Source organism: Sparus aurata, chromosome 4, assembly GCF_900880675.1.
Source record: "Sparus aurata chromosome 4, fSpaAur1.1, whole genome shotgun sequence".
NCBI lineage: Eukaryota > Metazoa > Chordata > Actinopteri > Spariformes > Sparidae > Sparus > Sparus aurata.
In genome coordinates, this window is record NC_044190.1 from 22836026 (window position 1) to 22855908 (window position 19883).

Consider the following 19883-nt stretch of genomic DNA (forward strand, 5'->3'; position numbering starts at 1 on the left):
AAATGTATCAAAACAAACCCAAAAGCTTCTGTCTCTGCTTTTGTTTCTGTGCCTACGGACACATCACAGCAGTGCCACTATCTCATGCTAGAAATCTTCTTTTTAGACATTACTTTTTAGTTTTTTTCCCCCGAACCATTTAAGATGTGACAGGGAATGGGATACAAAGAAATGCCTAATTGCACAGCTCTGGGTGAGATTGCTGTTGAAACTTGAGTGAAATCAGGGCCTTTATGTCGAGGGAGGAAGTGTGAGGTCTTCTGTCTGTTCTACCACAATTCCACAGTAATGCTCATTTAATATATTAAAATAAACTGTCTTTCAGTTTGGTGTGATTCAGATATTTATAAAATCAGGTCAGTAAACACTGAAAATTAGTGCCACAAATAATCTACAAATTATAATAATTCAAAATCAATTTTGCACTACTTTCAGATGGAAACATGGCACAAGAGAAATCTTCTTTTTTTTACTGATAAGTATCATATGTATCAATTCTATATCAGAAGTCAGCGCATGAGACTACATTTAAGATGAATAAATCTTTAAAACTTTACCTCATCTGTAAACATTGATGCCGGGGTCACATTAGATGGATGTTCATCAGCAGTGGTGGTTGTTTCATGGTGTATATATCAACAGCAAAGCAAGTTTGAGGCAGGAACAGTTGTGTTTATTTGCGTTACTCGTGCAGTGTTTATCTGCCCCCAGCAGCCAGTTTACTTTACCGTACACTAGCCTTAAGCTAACATAAGCGAGAACGACACACACCAAGAGTGTGTGTGTGTGTGCGGTCATAGTCAATAAACACCCGACAATGGACATCAGCTTTGTGGACTGCTGCCACAGTCAAGTTGATAAACAGGAGTGAAGATAAATGTAAAAGTTTAAAAGTAATCCTGTTCATAAACAGCTCTGGATCAGAGCAGAATCTGATGTGACTCCAGGTGTTTATTCTCCAGAGGGTCTGGGCCCTGAGCCAGACTCTCGTGTTGCCTTCCACACAACATCTTTTGTTTTGATAAAGAGCCCCCCTGATAAAGTTACATATTCCACGTTTATTGTTTCTAAATCAATTCAGCTAAATCATGAATTAGCACATCAGGGTGGCTCTCATTGCAGGGCTCCTCCTGGTCTCCTGTCAGCTCAGGAAAAACAAACCAAAAGGAAAGAAAATCTGACAAAAACCTTGTAAAATCCTACAGAGAAAGTGTGAATGGGACTAAGACAGTCCCAAAGCTATTTTTGAGTATTTTCCTTCTGTTGGAAGTATAATAAAGTCTCCTGCAGATTTGTTCTTTGTTCCCTGCCTCTCCACCCCAAAACACCACCTCACACTCCGCTCACACATTCACACACGTATGCACTTTTGTTTTCATCTCTCCCTCTCTCCCTCTCCTCTCTCTCTCTCTCTCTCTGTCTGTCTGCTACACACACCTCCTGTCCCTCTGTTTTCCTTTAGCAGCTTCTGACAGGTGGTCCTGCGGGGCCCATCTCTGTTGGCAGTAAGCTATATCTCCGTCAAAAGCCTCTCCATCTGGGTCAAGTCAGAGGATAACAGGCCTCTAAGGAAGCGGGAGACAGAAGATGCGCGCACACACACACACACACACACACACACACACACACACACACACACACACACACACACACACACACACATAATGGAAATAGAGGGCGATCTGAAATTGTGTGTGTCAGTGCGCCTGAATTCTTCATGTGTGGATGCGTATGTGCATCGCGGCATATGTCTGAGTGCTGGCTTTATGTGTCTCTGGCTGCAATGTACGTCTGCATGTGCTGTGCCTTTGTGGGACTAAAACCTTCGAGGCAGGAACAACAACAGAGCCTCTTCACAGCTCTCTAATTACACAGAATGGCTGGTGGAAGTGGCAGCTTTTAGACCGTCGATCTATTAAAGGGATTCACTTATCAAATTATATACAAAATGTAAGATGAAGGGAAACGTGTGCTCGCCTAATATGCAAATTGCACGGACTTTTGCTCTTGCTGGTGCTGCTCCCCTGATTATTTCAAGATAATACATACAAAGGAAAGAGACGGTTCCTCCCTGGATCCAATAGGTCAAAGTCATTTAGCGGTTTTGTCTGATTCAGTCTGAATGGCTATTTTGTTTCTGCTTTGTGATTCACTCTGGTAATCCCTTCTGTGCTTTTGTTTTGGGCTCGGACTTGATTTTGACCTTACGAGGACACATTTTTTGACACTGGGAGGTGGCTGCACGATGCCTGAAGGTTTACATGGTTTAAACCGCAAGGGAACCCCATAATAAGTGCTACCATGTTCTATCTTCTCTATTCTAGATTGCATTGTTCAAAAAAAAAAAAGGTGATAACACATTATATAAAGAGTCATTTCAAAGCGGCAATTTGAAAGATATAGCCAGAAGTTTTAAGTTCAGACACACACAAAAAACTAATATTATCAACAAAGTGTGAAAAAACAACAGTGTTGTTATGTCAAAGACATCTATGTGTTGTTTTGCAGAGGTGTCTACTGACGTTAGCATGCTAACCAGCTAGCCTAAGCCTGACCTGTCCCATAAAACTACACTGTACCTCAGGAGGTGATCCTGCATTTTCAGCAGGGAGATGTTAAAGTGGTGAGTTTGCAACTTTGTCTGATAAGTAAAGAACATCGAGAATGGAGATATTTTATCTCAATTTTCCTTCCAAACAGAGCAGTACGTGCATGTTCTGAATCAAAGTTTCTCACTTTTACCAAACTAAGACGAGCTTAACTGCCTCATTTACTCGTCATAAAACATTTCATCAAAAAAGGCATGTTTGTCTTTAAAGCAACCACCTCTGCTTTTGTTGAAATAAATCCTCAACTGACTGAGTAAGACATTTTTGCTTACTGCTGATGATGGCAGTGAATGGTAGCAACAGAAAGCAGTTATGCCAAAGAGAGCATGAGAGCTCCCTCCCTCCATGCCATCTTTGTTCTAATTATTTCTAACAACCACGTGTGAACACGCACAGGCCTGACACATGCAGTACATTAGGCAAAACCCTACTGGAAGAGGTTTTAAAACAAGGTATGTTGCCTTTTCCAAAAAAGAATGGGCACAATTTAAAAACAACATTATAAGGGGACATGTATATTGTATCTTGACATATCCCATGCCAGGATATACAAGCTGCTCTGATATCACTGTACACTTTAACTTGTCATAGAAATCAATGGCTTCAGGATTGCTTGAAGGTTTGCTTGGACTGCTTTTATCAGTCTCACGGGAGCTCTTCTTTACTACTCATGAATCAATTTGTGGCAGATAAAAATGAACTTCAGCTCTACTATTTATTCACACTCAGGCTTTCAGCTTTCATTTCCCCCTGTCAGTGATCAAGAGGCAATGAAGATTGATGTGGTTTATCATAGTCAGCTGCCCTCCCACTGTAACAGTAGATAGTGTTGTTTGCTCCTCAATTATTGGCCTACAGGAACAGCTGTGTAATGTAGTCTTGTGGCATCCAACCTTGACATTACTTCGACAGTTTTTAAAGCCAAAATCTTCACTGTAGCTGCTGAGCTCAAAGCGTGAGTGCACACATTGTCTGGAGTGGGTGCACAAGCTTGACCGTGGGTGTTTTCAAATCAACTTGGGATCTTGGGGCTTCCGGAGACTTATGCCAGACAAGCTATATGGGGCCAATTTCTTTATTTTTCCTCCAGCTAAGTAAAGTGTTGAGTCAAGTCCCCATCTCCTTTCTTTCCATCTACATAAGTGTGTGTCGATAAGGACTGAATTTTCAATGATACCAGAATTATTTGCACAGAAGGAGGAGGTTGTGGTTTTGGAGGTGGCTGCAGCATCAAACAGTGCTGGCATAAAGGTATCTGCAGGGGGAGGTCTTGATCAAGCCAGAATCAATGCAGGTTATTGTGATTTAAGCACACCTACATTATACCGTCTCAGCCCTTGCTTCATACGTGTGCTTCCTGCTGACACCAAAGGTCACAAGTCTGTGAAAGGTGTCTTCCTGTACCCAGACACCCAGCACTGGGTGAGCTATAAACCAGGCCTGCCAGGGCTGTGAAGTAGTGGCTGCAGTAATGCCGCGGTATCAACTCACTCAGCTGTGAAATATGGCTGACATGATTGTGTGCAAACCACAATTACGTCTAGAGTCCCTGACAAGTGACCACAGAGCTCTAGTTGTTCAGTCAACTGTGGAGAATAAACTGGTGGACCCTGCCTCTAATGCCTCTATTTGCCCAAAACACAATCACTGCAATGTCACACACTGTTCTAAGCGCTTGCTGGAGAAAGAGATTGGCACCAGTGTGACGGGAGGGAGAGGCAAGTGGAGACTATTTGTGCTGGTTAACAAAAGCTGAGCAGAGAGCACAAGCGTCATTTTGTATGTGCGCCTCTGCTTTGAATGGCTGCAATGAATTCATCATCAGCTGTGAAATTATTATTATCGTATGCTGTCATTTGAAATTTTAGAAGAGTCATATTTTGGACTGACTAGAAAAACAAGTCTTTTCATCCTTTTCTTTTTCACTGTACAATAGATGTGTGAATTCCTTTATGTGAGTTTGTGTGTATAACAAACTGGATGCGTTGGCAGGGTTCTGGCACATAATGTGTATAAATTGACCTTGTGGTTTGTTAGATTCACCCACAGCAATGCATCAGATTTTGCGACATATTATTCGGATGTTCATAGCCACATAGTTACTGCAGGTACTGGCTAGGGCACGGCCTATTTTGCTTTCCAGCTAATAATACAAGCAGTTTACAGTGATCAATTTATCACTCTAAAATTCTTGTTAGTTGAAAAAAAAGAAAAATGTTTCGGACATTGGCAGGCAATAGGAGCCGTTCCTATTTGCTAGCTAAAATAACGAAGTGAAGCTAATGATGGTTAGCTTCATAGGTTTGTTGATAGTCCAGCCCATTGACAGTCCACTCCATTTCAATAAAGAACTGTGTAAAGAGGTCTTAAATAAGCACTTGCTGTATGATCATTTTGCTGAAAGATGGAGGTTTAAGCTAACACATCCCACGCAAAAACTGAGCACGCCAAAGTGAGTTGGGTTTTCAAAGTTCAGTTCATCAGAGGTAGGATTATATATCCTACCAGACTTCCTGTAAGACCTGGCCTACTATGTCTCTGATTGCAAAAACTGAATAAGTCTGGCAGTGATATTGAGGTTTTGAGGCTGAATGGGTTGGTGTGTTTACTGGGGAAACTACAGATAAACCACTGTATCAGAACTGGAAGAAAAACAGACATTACCAGAGCTACTAAATGAGTTAATAACTTGAGTCAAGTGTAGAGAATGCAACCAATGAAGGAAACGATTTATAGGCGAAGTCAGGCCGGTCTTACTAGACGTCTGGTGCGATCCATAATAACGCCCACCAGAGACTTCCAACGGCTGAGCAGGGTAACTTTTGATTGGCCATCTACTAACGTAAATTGAATAAAGTGATTTAGTCTTTGAGGCTCTCCAAATCTTATCAAACTGAAGGGATCATATTCTGACTCATTCATTTTGAATCACTTTAATCTCTTTCTTTCATTTAAGCTCCTGTTTCATGCTCAGGAGAGACAAGCTGGTGTTCCCAATTACAGTTGCTCGGCTATCGATGGTCATTACAGATAAAAAATAACTGGTTCCTCTCCTTTTTTATTTACATATCTTTTACTTTCAAATTGATAAAAGGTAACAGCTGATGTATATTTGTTCTATATTTTGTAAGTATTTTTTTTATTAAAGACAGCAAGCAGGTGAAATAATTAAGTGTGAATGAACTGTATGAATGTTTTCTCTCTATGTTCAGTAATAATCATCCTTCCATGCAATTTATGTCCCTACACCTGCAAAAGAAAAAAAAAAGAAATACAGCTGCAAACTACAATTTTCTCACATGTGCACAGCCCTTCAATCACGTCACCACCCACCTCTGAATTTACATTATCACGTACTATGAACAACACTGCTATAAATAATCCGCTGTGGGCTCATTACGATCAAAAGACAACCAAACCGCCGAAGACTAAAAGCTGCAGTTTCTCATCACCGAGCTTCTGTTTCTCATAAGCTATTCATGAATTAAAGATATTATACCAGTCTCAGAGGGCATGATAGTGGTAGGCGTATAAACTAGGGAACATCCCTTGTTTACTGTATGTTCACAAATATCTTTAAAAATACTCCCTTTTATCATGTGACTGACTCACATCTGTTTACATAAAGCGCTAGTCACAGTTTTGTTTCGATGAATTTTCTAGAAATCACACATTACTGAACTGACTGTGTGCTTACGTGGAAATGGCCAACTAAAAATGGGAGGGGAACATCCAAACGATTTAGGATTAAGGAGGAGTCCAACATTGTGTGTCTGGGGCCAAAAAAAACAGGGGCCAGAGGCAATAAGTTAGACCACTTATAGCTCAGGCAGGCTCAGGAAAAAAAAAAAAATGCACACAAACCAATCCCTGCAGGCCACGGAGCCAGGAAGAGAGTCTGCTAATGGGCTAATTTCACTCCTACTTAGAGGATTAATTTGTCCATTTAGGTCTGAATGAAAAATGCTCAAGTATTGGACGGCAAAACTGGGTTGGACTGTCTCCACCTATGCTGGTCTGATGCACATCCTGTTAATCATTTCATTAATTGAAAGTGAAAAAACGGTACTCGCAAACTGTGTCGTTTGTTTTTTTGTTGTTATTGTGATGTCTGACTATAAATCTTTATTCCACCGGTGTATGTAGAGATGTCTAATTCCTCATCGCAATCAGTCAGCGTGCCATCTCCCCTCCTCCCTCTCTTTCTCTCCCTCTTTCATCAGCTACAGTAATATTTATGGCCTGTCAGGGTCACAGGCTGTCACAGAGAGCCCCTCGTAAAACCTTTCACTGATGTCCTGCTGGCCCTTCTGCAGTTATGCGATCGTAATGGAAAGTCTACAGTTACGATGTGTACGTGACGTGATTTGTGTGTATCGTTAGCTCGATATTTGGAGATGTGGGGAGAGTGTGTGTGTGTGTGTGTGTGTGTGGGGGGGGGTCTTCATTGTTTAAAAGAAGAAGCAAGCTTGACCATACAGTGGGCTCGAGCCGTGTGTGTGTTTGTGGACTCAGATTTATCCCCAGGAAATCTCCAGCCATCCACATGTCACAGGAATGGTACTGTAAATCACACACACACTCTTTCGGGAGCTGATCTAAGATAAACATGCGCACACACGTGTATGCCAGAAGGGTCAACACTCCTGGCGCTGCTCAGTCCTCACACACGTATGATGTTTCTCTACAGCCGTTCAGTTATATCTGCAATTTTAAAGCATTTATTCCAGAATCGACTATTTAAAGATAACCCTGTTTTTTTACGCCTACTCCTAAAACTCAAATCTTTATTACAGCGTATTTGCTCTGGTCAGTTTTTTAAACTCTACAAAGCGTTTGTAACCTCCCTCTATGTCCATGTCACCGTTTCTTTCTCTGGTCGTATTGAGAGACTCAGGCATTATTCTTAAGAGCCTCACATCTGAATCAAATCCGTTTGCATAACCCGTTGCTTCAGGGTTGCCTTGGTTACCCTGCAGCAGTGATTTCCTTACTTAGGGAAAATATTTAGCAAAGACTGGCAGGATATGCATGATTCTATTTTTGATTTTTCCTCACAAAAGGGCTGGTAACATCTGTTTTTGCTCATTTTTTTATGGTGATTAAAAGAGCAATGTGTGAGAATTGGCAAACCTGTCGAACAAATACGGGGCAGTATGTCACAAAGCTGACTGTTGGTTGGCTCAGCCCGGCCTTTAGGTTGAGGTGTCAGTGTTTAAACTCCTAACACTCGATCTCAGTACCGGGATGGGCCGGGGCTAGCTGGTTAGCATGCTGACTCAGTATATCTCTGCACTATGCATAGACATCGTAACATCAAAACGATTTCTTTACATTCTGCTGATAATTTAAAATATACTGTTGATAGCAACAGTCCTTTATGTACAGTATGTGTATGTTATCCAGTCTAGCAGCACTGTATGGCAGAATGCTGCAGGACTATTGATTAATGGCGTGAGAATTATAGGGGTGACAACGCATGTTGGCAGCCTCTAATCTTTACAGATCAAACATGAATGATTGGTTTTAGTGTCTTAAGCCTGGATGAGCAGGCAGCAGAGGGATGTGTACATCCCTTGGATCAGGTCAGAAACATGCTCTGGGCCCATCCTGTCAATCAAAAGGTTAATGGATAAATCAGCGCATCACACTGAACACACGTTGCTTCTCTGACAACTGAAAGCTTCTGTTTTAGTCGTCAGTTCTTAGTTCAAGAATCGCTGGTCATGGCTATTGTTTGCTATAATTAAGGTAGTGTCAAGGAGTCCACGGTGTTATAAGAGCTGAAAACATGCTTTGCTTGAAGCACTCCTGGGAACATACAGCAGGGTCTCATTTCCATTGAAAACAATGAGAATCAAGCACTTAAAAGAGATTTTCCCAGCTGGGAAGCAGGTTTAATATTCTCGGGGCATGCAGTTTAGGTCAAACACTCGCTGGCGTTGAGATAAACCTTTGCAGCTCAGGTGATTAATACATTATAGTGGAAGGCAAGAGCAGCAATGAACTTGAATTCATTTATAGAGAGTATGGTAAAGACAATGTTGCCTCTGCTTGTTACACAAGCTCTAACCAGCTGGTGAATCCATTAATAGAGTCCGTCATATGTTAAAAATATGTTTTAGACAATAACATTACTAAAAGAGGGGATTTCCCTTTTTATTACTCTGGACAAAAAAAAATCCACAAACATCGTGGTAAAATCTGCAATCATCCCAGGTTATATGACTGCTGTGGTGGATACCACCATTGTCCACCCATCTCCATTCAAGCAGCACTTGAACATTGTTCAGTCGACACTGACTTTGAAAAGAGAGTATGAAGTGAAAAGATAAAGAGAAGTACTCATTGTACCGTTGTTCCTGGCCTTCGTGCTGCTTTCTACTGTTAACTGTTTTTGCCGCATTTATGAGAGACAGTGAAAACTAAAGGCAAACTTGTCAAATGGCAATGGGAAAAGAGTCAATCGCCTCTGTACAGTAAGTTTACCCACAGCTGAATAAAGGGCATATACAAGCTAATTCATTGCATATCAAAATGTAACATAAACAGAAGCACTCATTGCTGTATGCTCGATAAAAGGGAACATACTTTCACTGTCCACCAGAAAAAAGCTTGATGAAAAACAGTGACAGTCCCCACAAACACAGTCAGTGGTGCAGGGAAGCCCTGCGTGGCTGTCAGACCGTTGCTCAGCTTCAGTGCCCCGCGCTCTGTCACTAAAGGACAACTTGTTCTCCCATCCCTGTGGAAACATGAATGTAGAATAGCTGCACGCGTTCGACTCTCTCCCTGTCTGACACCTCGCATGTGCAGTGACCGTTTCACCTCAAGACTGCTGTACCTCTCCATTATTTAAATCTCTCCATGCAACACTTCAGTCCAGAGAAGAATCACTTCACTACAGAGTATGTATTTATTTTATGAATGAAACTGGCAAACAGATATATGTGTAAACTAAAATACTGGGTGTATATCAGTAATGTGGACTTGAATCATTGTCACTCTAGTCAATGTTTTGATGACAGAAAAGAAATGAATGGAGACTTTCCGTCTACAGAGATAAGATACTACAGGTAAGACTGCTCCCTTTTCCCCTATATGCACAAATATACAAACAAACTAATAAAAACAACAGTGGAGACTTCCTGAGACTAATTCGCCATACCGCAGACTATCGCCTTCTTGTTTCCCGACAGGCCAAACAAGGATTTACTGCCCTCTAACTCGCTCTCTGTCTTTCTGTCTCTCTCTCTAAACACATAATCCATCACAGTCACAAACAGCAGAAGACTGCAGGTAGTCTTGTCTTTCTCCTGTCTCCGACTGATACCGAGTAAATCTGCCACGATGTTAACGCAGCAGACTTGACTGGATGGAAAACTACAATGTTTATGAGCTCATTTCAGATAGGTGGACGCTTCCTTCAACATACGTCTCCTCACATATACAATACTTCAACACGGAGTTTGATGCAGAGTTTACATGCAGAGTTTGGGGGAGACAGAATTTCATATTCAAAACATCTTCTCCACCCACAATCTGTTACTCCATAAAAACATCCATTCTTCGACCATCAAACGTTGCAATAGGTGTCATGTGCTCACTTGCTTGCAATGTGTCAGAACCAGCGATGTTGCACAAGCCGTCCTCTCTATGCCCTGTCTCGTTTTTTTCTATTCATAACTCCTATCTGTCACTCTAATACTATAATTTAATTGCACTAAACTGTAAAAGAAAATATAAACTGTACATGTATTTTCATTGCCTTCTTGCCGATAGATGTGAATACCCTGTTCTTCTACCCATCGCTCCAATATAAAGACACAGTCAGCCACAACTTGGCTTAAAGACATGACGTCACCATATGGTTGCCAGGCAACAAGCGGTGACACCAGGAAGTTGCTGTACTGGGCCAAGAAATAGTCTGAGGTGTAAACACACACACACACTATATGTTTTTACATCACTTTTCCTAATTCATTAATTTTAAAAAATTGCAGAAACCGATCACCTTAAAATTACCAACTAAAGTACAGTAATAATTTCAAGTTGTTTAATCTTTTGAGCATGTACAACTTAAATTTAAATGTGTACTGTACTGCAATTATAGGTTTCCTCGATTTCTTTAAAAGTAAAGTCAACTTTTAAAATTCACAGTGGATGCAGATTTTTTTACCTTCAGAGATATCCAGGCTAGCTGTTTCTCTGTGTTTACATTCTGTCTGCTAAGCTAAAATAATAAATTTATATGACCTAAGCCCTTCGTCACAGCCTTGTCTTGCAAAGTATCACAGCCTTGTCTTGTATAGTTTTGAAATTCATTGGTTTTGTTTTCTGTCATTTTTTGTGCCTCGAGTAGAGTGATTTTTTGTTGTAACCTTTTGATAGTGTAGCTCAGCTCACAGTTCTCAGTTAGCCTTTTGCTTTCCTCCATTTTGGAGCGATTTTGATTTCTCTTGTATTATAGCTTATTCGGTTTTTATAGCCGTGTTTTCCTCCTTGTGAGTGTTTTCTGTTGTAATTTATTAAGATTGAGATTAGTCAGAATTAGTTTTGTTTTCTCCGGTTCTCGTTTGGATTTTTGATCTTTCATTCCAAAATGCTCACTTTTTGTTGTTCAACCTGCCTCTGTCTACATTTGGCTCCCTTTTAATGAACTATGACAACAACGCTTTCAATTTGCTTTTTAATTTTGCCCAACCAACTGCTCAAACAAAAAGACAATCAATTTACAATGCCACAAAATAATAAAAAGCACACTTGAGAAACTGCAAGTTAAAATTTTTTCACAAATTTGGCTGATAAATGACTTAAAATTTTTAAGAGTAGCAGATAAATCCTTTGTCCACCTATTGATCCTTTCAGTATTAAATTCTGATTTCCTTTAGCAGCCGTCATCATACATTTAACCTCTGGAGCTTGTTTTATCATATAAGAAACCAACCTCAAGGAAGTCAGTCTTTAACACGCTTACTTAAACTGTTTGGAGAAACTCCAGTAATAACAAATCACGATGGCCACCCACAGTGGGCAGATGGTTGCCAGGACTTAAAGCGTCCAGGCGGTGTATTAGTCACCTGCCAGTCAGCGCTGGGTCGAGGCCAGAAAAGGAAAAGCCTGAATATTACATGCTACAGTTACAAAAAACCCCACCAGATACTAGCTGTTAGACCCCTCTAACGACGGGAAGCAGTGTCCACAGACTGACATCTCTGCGTGCTGGCAGGTGAAGACTATTCCAGTAATTTAGTCATGCATTTTAAGGAAAGAGAGGTAAGAGGATTTAACTCTTTTCCAGAGCACAACGTGTGACCAATTTCTACTCACACCTCAATAATGGGATGGTTCCTTTGATCTCCAAGAGCTGAGATGATTCAGATCTTTTACTGTGGTCTAACATTTCACAAAGGCGAGGAAACGATGGGGGAAGGGGAGCAGAAACGTGAATAGACGCAAGGTGATAAAACTAAAGGGAGCGAGACGAGCGATATGCAGTGAGAGGGAAGGGATCCACCGTGATGCAGTGTAGCAGCAGAGACGAGATGAGATTATTTATGGCATTAAAAAAGGTTGAAACAGAATCGGGCAGGGGCTTATTAGTGCTGATCTCTGCTTTCGGAAAGATCTGTAGACAGAGATCATCATCTTCAGGGCAACCATGCTGCATATGCACTGTATGTCTCTCTGTAGTGCAAAGCAGGAAAAAAAAAAGAGTGATTTATGTTATGCAATGTATCATAACATGCAGATAAAGGGAGTGTGGGCTACAACATGCAGTACCTGATGGTCAATTAAAAGTGTTCAAGCTCCATTATGGCAGAGGGATGACTCCCAACTCTTCGGAATGAAAACATTTCACTACTCGGATGTAAAGCAACACTGACCAAAAAGTAAAAGCAAATGGTGAGCTGAGGTATCCTGTTCTGAATTATACATATATCGTCAGTGTCTCTGCGCCTTAAGAAACCTAAAGATACGAGGCGCCGGTCCAACGTCCTGTGATCTGAGTTCAGAGTGCACTGTGTACATGGCAGCACAGGGGTTTTTATCCACAATGATGCTTTGCTCCTGTACTTTCCAGGTCAGCGGCTGTGAAAACTTACAACAGATTTGAACACAACCTGAACATGCCCCAAAGTTGAGACAGTGTTCACAGACAGAAACAGTTTATACAGCTCATACAACACAAGTGTGTTGGCTTTGTCAGCATTGTGTCGATAAACTTCGAGGACCACTTGTACTCATCTCAGGTAATCATACACAGCAGTTAATAATGTCTTTGTCATCGTTTGTATTCTCGCGTGGTGTGTATTCTAATCTGTTTTCAGTATGTAAGTATGTGTTTCGCACATCGTCACATCTCCCTTCATCCCATCATCAAAATGGGTATGACTGCTTTGTTCAGGGAAGCAGCTGAGTGTGGGCGTTCGGAGGACACTCACCACCAGAGACAGCGGCCTCTTCCATGACACCACTCCGATCAGTCCGGAGAGCAGCACCTGGAAGAGAAAACAGATGCTGTGAGTAAGTGGAAACAATTACTGACAGATGTTCACATTACGCATATTCATATGATGAAGTAAAGAGATATCATTATTGTAGTTCTGGCCAGTTTCCCTGACAGTGTCATCACCAAGATAACGGCTGTGATCTGAGAAATGATGATTAGGGTTGTCAGTCCTTTGCGGTAATGATGAGCGAATGCTTTTACAGTGCACTTGGCCTTTGATCCATGTTTGAAATCACGTTCAACCTACTAGCTAATGTCACAAGTACAAACGTTCTAGCTTGATAATAAAAGTATTTGCCATGTGCCTTTCTCCATTTTTAGCCATGCTGGTGACTCAGCTCTGATGATGGCATCGCCAATCTGTCATTTAAAACTTTTGGTCCGACTGAAACATCCAAACACCCTTTTGATTGATTGACATGACATTTGTACAGACATTCATTGCATCGAGAGGACAAATCTTGCTGACTTTGGTGATTCACTGACGTTTCCTCTTTCATCCCACAAAGTTGTCGCCTTCAGTGAAACATGTGAACAACTACCTGATGGATATTGATAAAGTTTAGCACAGACATTCATGTCCCCCTCACCATAAACTGTAAGAGCTTTGGTGATCCCATAACTTTTCATCCAGCACCACCACCTGGTCCAACACTTTTTATGCTTAGTGACTAGATCATACAAAACTAAAATAACCCCTTCAGCTCCAGATGACTAAAACCTTCGCACTAATTGACTTAAATAAAACATAATTAATGAAGAAGCTGAACAAAGTTGTCATTACACCCGCTTTAAGTATCATTATTGTAGAAATACGAAAGCATCCACGTGCAGATTGTTTCCCTTTAAACCTCACTTTCACTATGCTGACAGCAAGCTGGATGTTTCCTTGAAAAATGTCAGACGTTGTGCAACCAAAACAGGAAGAGGCGTTGATTTCCCTGGTGCAGTAGGCAAAGAAGGTGAAGAGGGAGAGCGATAGAAACTGTGGTAAAACAAGAGTGAACGGACTGATATTCACTCTACGGAGAGCTCTCTGGTCTTGACTTGAGACAGTTCGAAACCAACATTCTTTCTACCGGTGGCTGTTGATTTTCTTTGGACAGTAGCCAGTTCGGTAGCAGTAGCCATGTTGCTGACATTGTGTCCTGGATGGGGGAAAGTTGAAAAGTCGTCTCTTTCCGCAACACTGCCAACATACACTGTTAGCTGGCTGTCGCATGTTGGCATCGCTGTCAATGTTACGTGACGTTAGGACGTTAGGACGCTCTGCGTATGTGAGCAAATACATTTCAGGAGACCTCACTTTTTGTTTCACCTCTAAGTTAAGTGTTTTGGATCATCCTGCCGATCTGTTTATAGTCTGTGCAGTATGACCTCTCTGACCACTTGTTTCTTGCCCCATCACACTTCACTGTATCCTTTGTCACATTCCCAGATCTCAATTGCAATTACTTGGGCCAATACAGTGTGATCAATACCAAGTAAAATGATGGCAAACACTAAAATCAAAGCTGTGATAAATCAAAACTGTCGCTCTGGAACACAAACACACACTTTCAATATGGTATTCACTTCTTCTTTGGTTTCTCTGGTAAATACTCTCTGAAAAGATCATCTCCTACATGAATTCCTGACTAATGCAGAGATCAGGTGGGAGTTACTGCTCCTGTTTGGTAATTCTAAGCCCATCTGTCATCAGATTCGTCACCCATGTTTCAGTGTGGATGTGGATTTCTTTGTCAACTGGTCTCCATGTTCACAGGCTCAGTCGTCTACAGATTCTTCACCCTTCAGCCGAGGGAACAAGTGAACAACGTGATTCTGTGTTTTTGAGTGGTTATAGAGAATTCAATGCTACATTTATCCACAGTTGTTAAGGATTTCACAAGCTATTCTTATGTGTTCCCAGCTTCTTGCAAGGATGATTCACAACCTACAAAAGAACTAAGCAAGTCAATTTTTTTATATATATATATAGCCAGTGGCTGAAATCGAACACAAAGGCTGCTGAAAGTAGACCATCTGGTCTCAGCGCTGACTTCATTGAGAATTGCTGACAAATAACCACAACAAACAACAAGCTGATTTTAGGATTCTCCTGCCTAATAGTGAGTTAGTTACAGGAAGATCTAACCTGGAAAGAGCCCAACGGTCCTCTTACCATAACGACTGATCATTTAAATGAATACCATGATCTTCCCCCAACCTAACCAAGTCATTTTCTTGTACCTAAACCTAACCAAACCTTTACCACAGGGCTGTCGCATCATGAGACAGAGACATGATGACGTCCGACTGATCCGGGCAACAGATGTGTTATTCTCGAGGGCATGTGCAGGAGAAAGTATTTTGTTCGTTCATCTGAGAGAACTCGTTGAAAACGCATCTTGTGTTACTACCATCGAGACTCCATCAGACTGTCTCTCAGGACTTATTGGTGCTCCAGGTTTTTCCATTAGCACTGATTTGCTTTTAGATTTTGTGCTCCGTCTACCTGGAACCAGTTCCCCCTGCAGCTCGTAATGAAACAATTCAAGCTATCTGGACCCATCCTGCTGTGAAGTCTGCGGCTCCCTCTCATATTGACTACTCCCATCCTGTTATTGATCCGTCTGTTTGATTTAAATCAGAACAATTCGAGTGTTTGTCTTTTGTCTAAAAAAACAGATCTTTTTTCCAGATAAAACACTTGATTAAATCAGATTTGGATTTAAAAAAAGAAAAAGAAAAAAGTACTTCTTGGTTTTCTCAGCACGTTTCACGCTGGGTGCGTGCGGTGTTGCATTTTTACAGTCCTCGCTACTGTAGGTGTGAATCCGCGTATGCTCGAAACGTGTGTGAACAAAGGGTACTCATAGCCTCCGGCGCTCTATTCCTCCGTGGTCTCGCTCTGCCTTTCACCCTCCATTAAACACCAACATGCTCTCCCCATTTCCTGCTCTCTTCCTTCCTTCTCTACACGGACTTTCTTGATATCTACTCCCTCTCTTGCAATTTTGTCATCCTTCCCGTTCCAATTTCGCCCCGTATCACACTCCATCTCTGTATTTCATGCTCCTGCACTGCGCCCACACAGTCGCAGTGTATTTCTGCACTCACACACTCACTTTCACTGCTTGCTATCCAGCCTTCTCGTTTCTATTTGCCTCTCCATCTCTTTCCACTCTCTAGTCAATCTTCCACTTCTTCACTCACCTTGATTTTCACAGGACCTGGCAAACGGGACGTCAATATTTCATTTGAGCACACACACACACGCCAGATGGATAGAGATTGGGAGTAAAGGATAGAGCCGGTGCTCTTTTGTCGTTTTAGAATTAGCAGAACATTCTACAAAAACATCAAAAAGCCCGCAATACCTGTATCCACCAAGCAAGTAATGTTTTTGTAGAGGCATAAGGCTCCATCATCGTTATCCTAAAACAATTAAAAATACATAGCCCCCAATGCCCAATAAGCAAATCATTTTTATTAACATGTCAGTGTAACAGTATGACTTGTAAAGGTCCCATATTGTAGAGAGTGAGATTTCCGTCTTCCTCTCTTTTATCGTAAAGCGAGGTAGAGCAACGTACTACATTGACATTTCTACAAAACGTGCCATTTCAGGTTCACATCATATGTTTATGACCTGACTTTCATATCGGGAGGATGGTGGTGGAGTTCGAGTCTTGGCAGCCAGCGACTGCTGTTCAAGACTGGCTTTTAACATTTGTAAATGTGAAACCACCGGGTATTTCTGAAGCGCCCTCCACAGGGAAACGATCAAATAAGTTGAAAAACAAGCAGGTCAAAACGAGGTATAGGTAGCAGCTGGGTGTTACAGCTGTGATGGAGGCACAAGCCCGTATAAAGAATGACTCGAGGATGGTGGACCTTTTTATTCACTTTCAACCCAAACCGAGTAGTTTTGTTGCCTAAACTTAACCGACTGGCTTCCTTGGCAAAATGTAACCAGACTGCAAGCGTAGAATGACGGTCTGCTTCCTGTGTCGTTGTTATGGAAACAGTGATATGTAATTTTCTTGAAATGCAGAGAATGCACCTGCTCTGTTCTTTAGGTATGAGGATATGTTGTAAGTGTGGAACCACTGGAGTTTTTTAAGGAGATCTCGGGACAATTTCCAGTCGTGTTTGTGACGACTAAAACACCAAAATGTAACATGTTTTTAGTGCTGAAACCTAACCAGACCAGACGCTGATAAAGGATAAAATGATGCAACACGTGTAAGAAATGTAAAGTTTCAATATACCTGTGGTATTCTGGCAACTAGGTTCTTTCAGGAGGGGGGTCTTAAAGAGACAGGCACTAAAGCAGAGCGTTCAGACGGAGGGAGACGGCATGAGAAATACTTTGTTTTTTGAACATGTAAGCATGTAAACATTTTCTAGTACACTCCTGAAATGTAAGTATTATGTAGCTGTCCATTGTGACTGCCAGATGATTTGCAGCTATACAAGCATGCGTGTCCAACATCACTTGTCTCTTTTATTATTCAACTATCTTGATTCTTGACAAGCTGGTTCTATTTTTGCTGAAGCAGCCCGAGGCTGTAAAGTGCAAAATTCACTTGTCATTGTATGTAAACGCCTATACCAAGCGAGAAGAAAGAAAAGATGAGAGTTTATTGATTCTGCACCAGGGAAAATCAAACTGATGCCTTTCATTAGTTTCAATACAATTTAGCAATACAGTCTGCCAATATGCACTAATGGGGAAATCCAGATAGGAAGATGATATGTTGCACAGTTAATTAAAACAAGCAAAGGACAGCCTCAACATAGAAATGTGGCTTTCTAAGAAACAAATAGCTCCACTTCTAAACTGTCACCTGTGGACAGAGGACGTGAGACGGATATGTAAGAGCTGCAGTTGACATCCAGCTACACGAATAATGTCTCTCTGCTGTCTCAGCTCTGTTCATCCTGGTGAAAACTGCAGCGGGAGACGGAGGATTGTGTTGCTCCTGCGTGTCTGCAGGTAACACTCACCCCCCTCTGTACCCGTGTCAGGCACTGCGACAACGAGTCCAGAGATGTTGTGTCACTATAACAAGCCTCTCTCTCTCTCTGTCTCTCGGCTGGGTGCTGTTCCAGGCAGCAAAGAGTGAAGCACTGCACAGTGTATGGTCAGGGTTGGAGGGAACTTCTTCCCATCATTGCGTCTGAATATTTACAGTCTCAGAGATTTGAGATCACATTATTTACTTTGGGTATTTATGGATCGCTTGGGCAGATCCATAAAAACGACTTTGTCTTCAGAAAGGGGGAAGTGGATGATGGCAGCGGGACACAAGGGGCAACGCACCACTGCTCGTTTTACAGTTTATTAGGGTTATTTTAACGATTATCAGCCGTTGGCTGGCAGGTAACTTGCCCACAAAGTGAGCTTTATTAACAGAAAGCTGATAATCGAAAATCAAAAAATTGAAGCATAAGGGCAGACAACAAAACAGTTGACAACCAAGAGCAAAAGCAAAGTGTACAAACCAGGAATCACGCAAGATGTCAGGAAGGAAAAGCAGGAAAGACACGACAGGAAGATGTGACAGGTAGACACAGGAACAAGTGCAAGTGGAAGACATGGACTTGAATACACAAGGGGTGATTAACTGATAGCACAAAGGTGAGGAGCAAAAAGGGCGAGAAAAATAGACAAAGGGAACAAATGAAAAGCTAAACATGACACATGAGAACAGAGCTTCAAAATAAAATAGCAAATAACAGAAGCAAAACTGGGATCTTTATAAAAGCATATAAGAGTATAAAAAACTAAACAGATGAGGGTCAAATAATGTAAAGTGAGCGTCTGTGCTGAGTCCAAAGTGATCATTTTTCCTCATCCAGCCGCGTCTCACACATTTATTCAATTTCTTCTGCTGACATTGATGTAGACGTATTGAGCAGGTGATGTGCCTGATCTAGCGTTCCTTCTTTCATCCATTATAAAGAGTAAAGACACAGATTTTAACATTCACGCCACGTCATATTGATGTAGATATCAAGGGTGCAATCAAACGACAACACTCACAGACTGATGGTAGAATGATTACCACCGCAGCAGAGACCGAATGTTACCGAAAAGTGGGGGAAGCTCTCCCTCTCTCCCTCCCTCTCTCCCCTGAACTCGCTCTTCTCCTCATGCTTACCTCCTCTCCCTCCACTGTGCGATGCATGACTGTGTACTCGTGTATATGCGTGTTGAAGGACTACACGTGCACCTGGGTGTCCGTGCGTGTGTCTGTTGGTTTTACGGACAGAAGTGATGTGAGAGCAGCAGCCATGAGATAGCTCTGCTGGTTGTCAGTCACTGGAGGCTTTTCCCCTTGGCTGCCTCCAGAACAGGATTAACATGCAATACTTTGCAGCATTAGTCACTGAAACCTGCCCTGCGCACACTAACGAACTGAAAAAATGCTGAAGCATCTTTGAACGTGTTGAAAGTATTTCTAACAGAGACCAATTAAAAAGTTTAGTGAGAGTAAAGAATAAACAGAACAACAGAAACAGGAGGAACAGGGCAACAAGTTATGAATTAAAAGTCTGCATAAAGAGGATTTTTTGAAGATGCACTGAGCCTGATAATGAGTACAGGAACATTAATTACGTTTTGTGTCTGTGGTGCAGTAAAGTCTTGAGTACGACATACTGTTAATAAAGGACATTTAAATTAAACGTGTCCAGTGTCTACACCACAATGTACTGCGTCAGGCTGCTGCAGTCGACGGTTTGAGCTGTGTTTGGGGGCCAACGGAGGG

General features: G+C 41.7%; 1 protein-coding gene across 2 annotated transcripts in view; it reads right to left on the minus strand.

The window, feature by feature from the left end:
- Positions 1 to 19883, minus strand: part of fam189a1 (family with sequence similarity 189 member A1) — a 110559-nt gene that overhangs the window by 40123 nt on the left and 50553 nt on the right. For both annotated transcript variants that reach the window (XM_030415019.1, XM_030415020.1), the window contains exon 2: positions 13055 to 13111. In XM_030415019.1, the coding sequence (XP_030270879.1) occupies positions 13055 to 13111 (57 nt within the window). The remainder of the gene's footprint in view (positions 1 to 13054; positions 13112 to 19883) is intronic.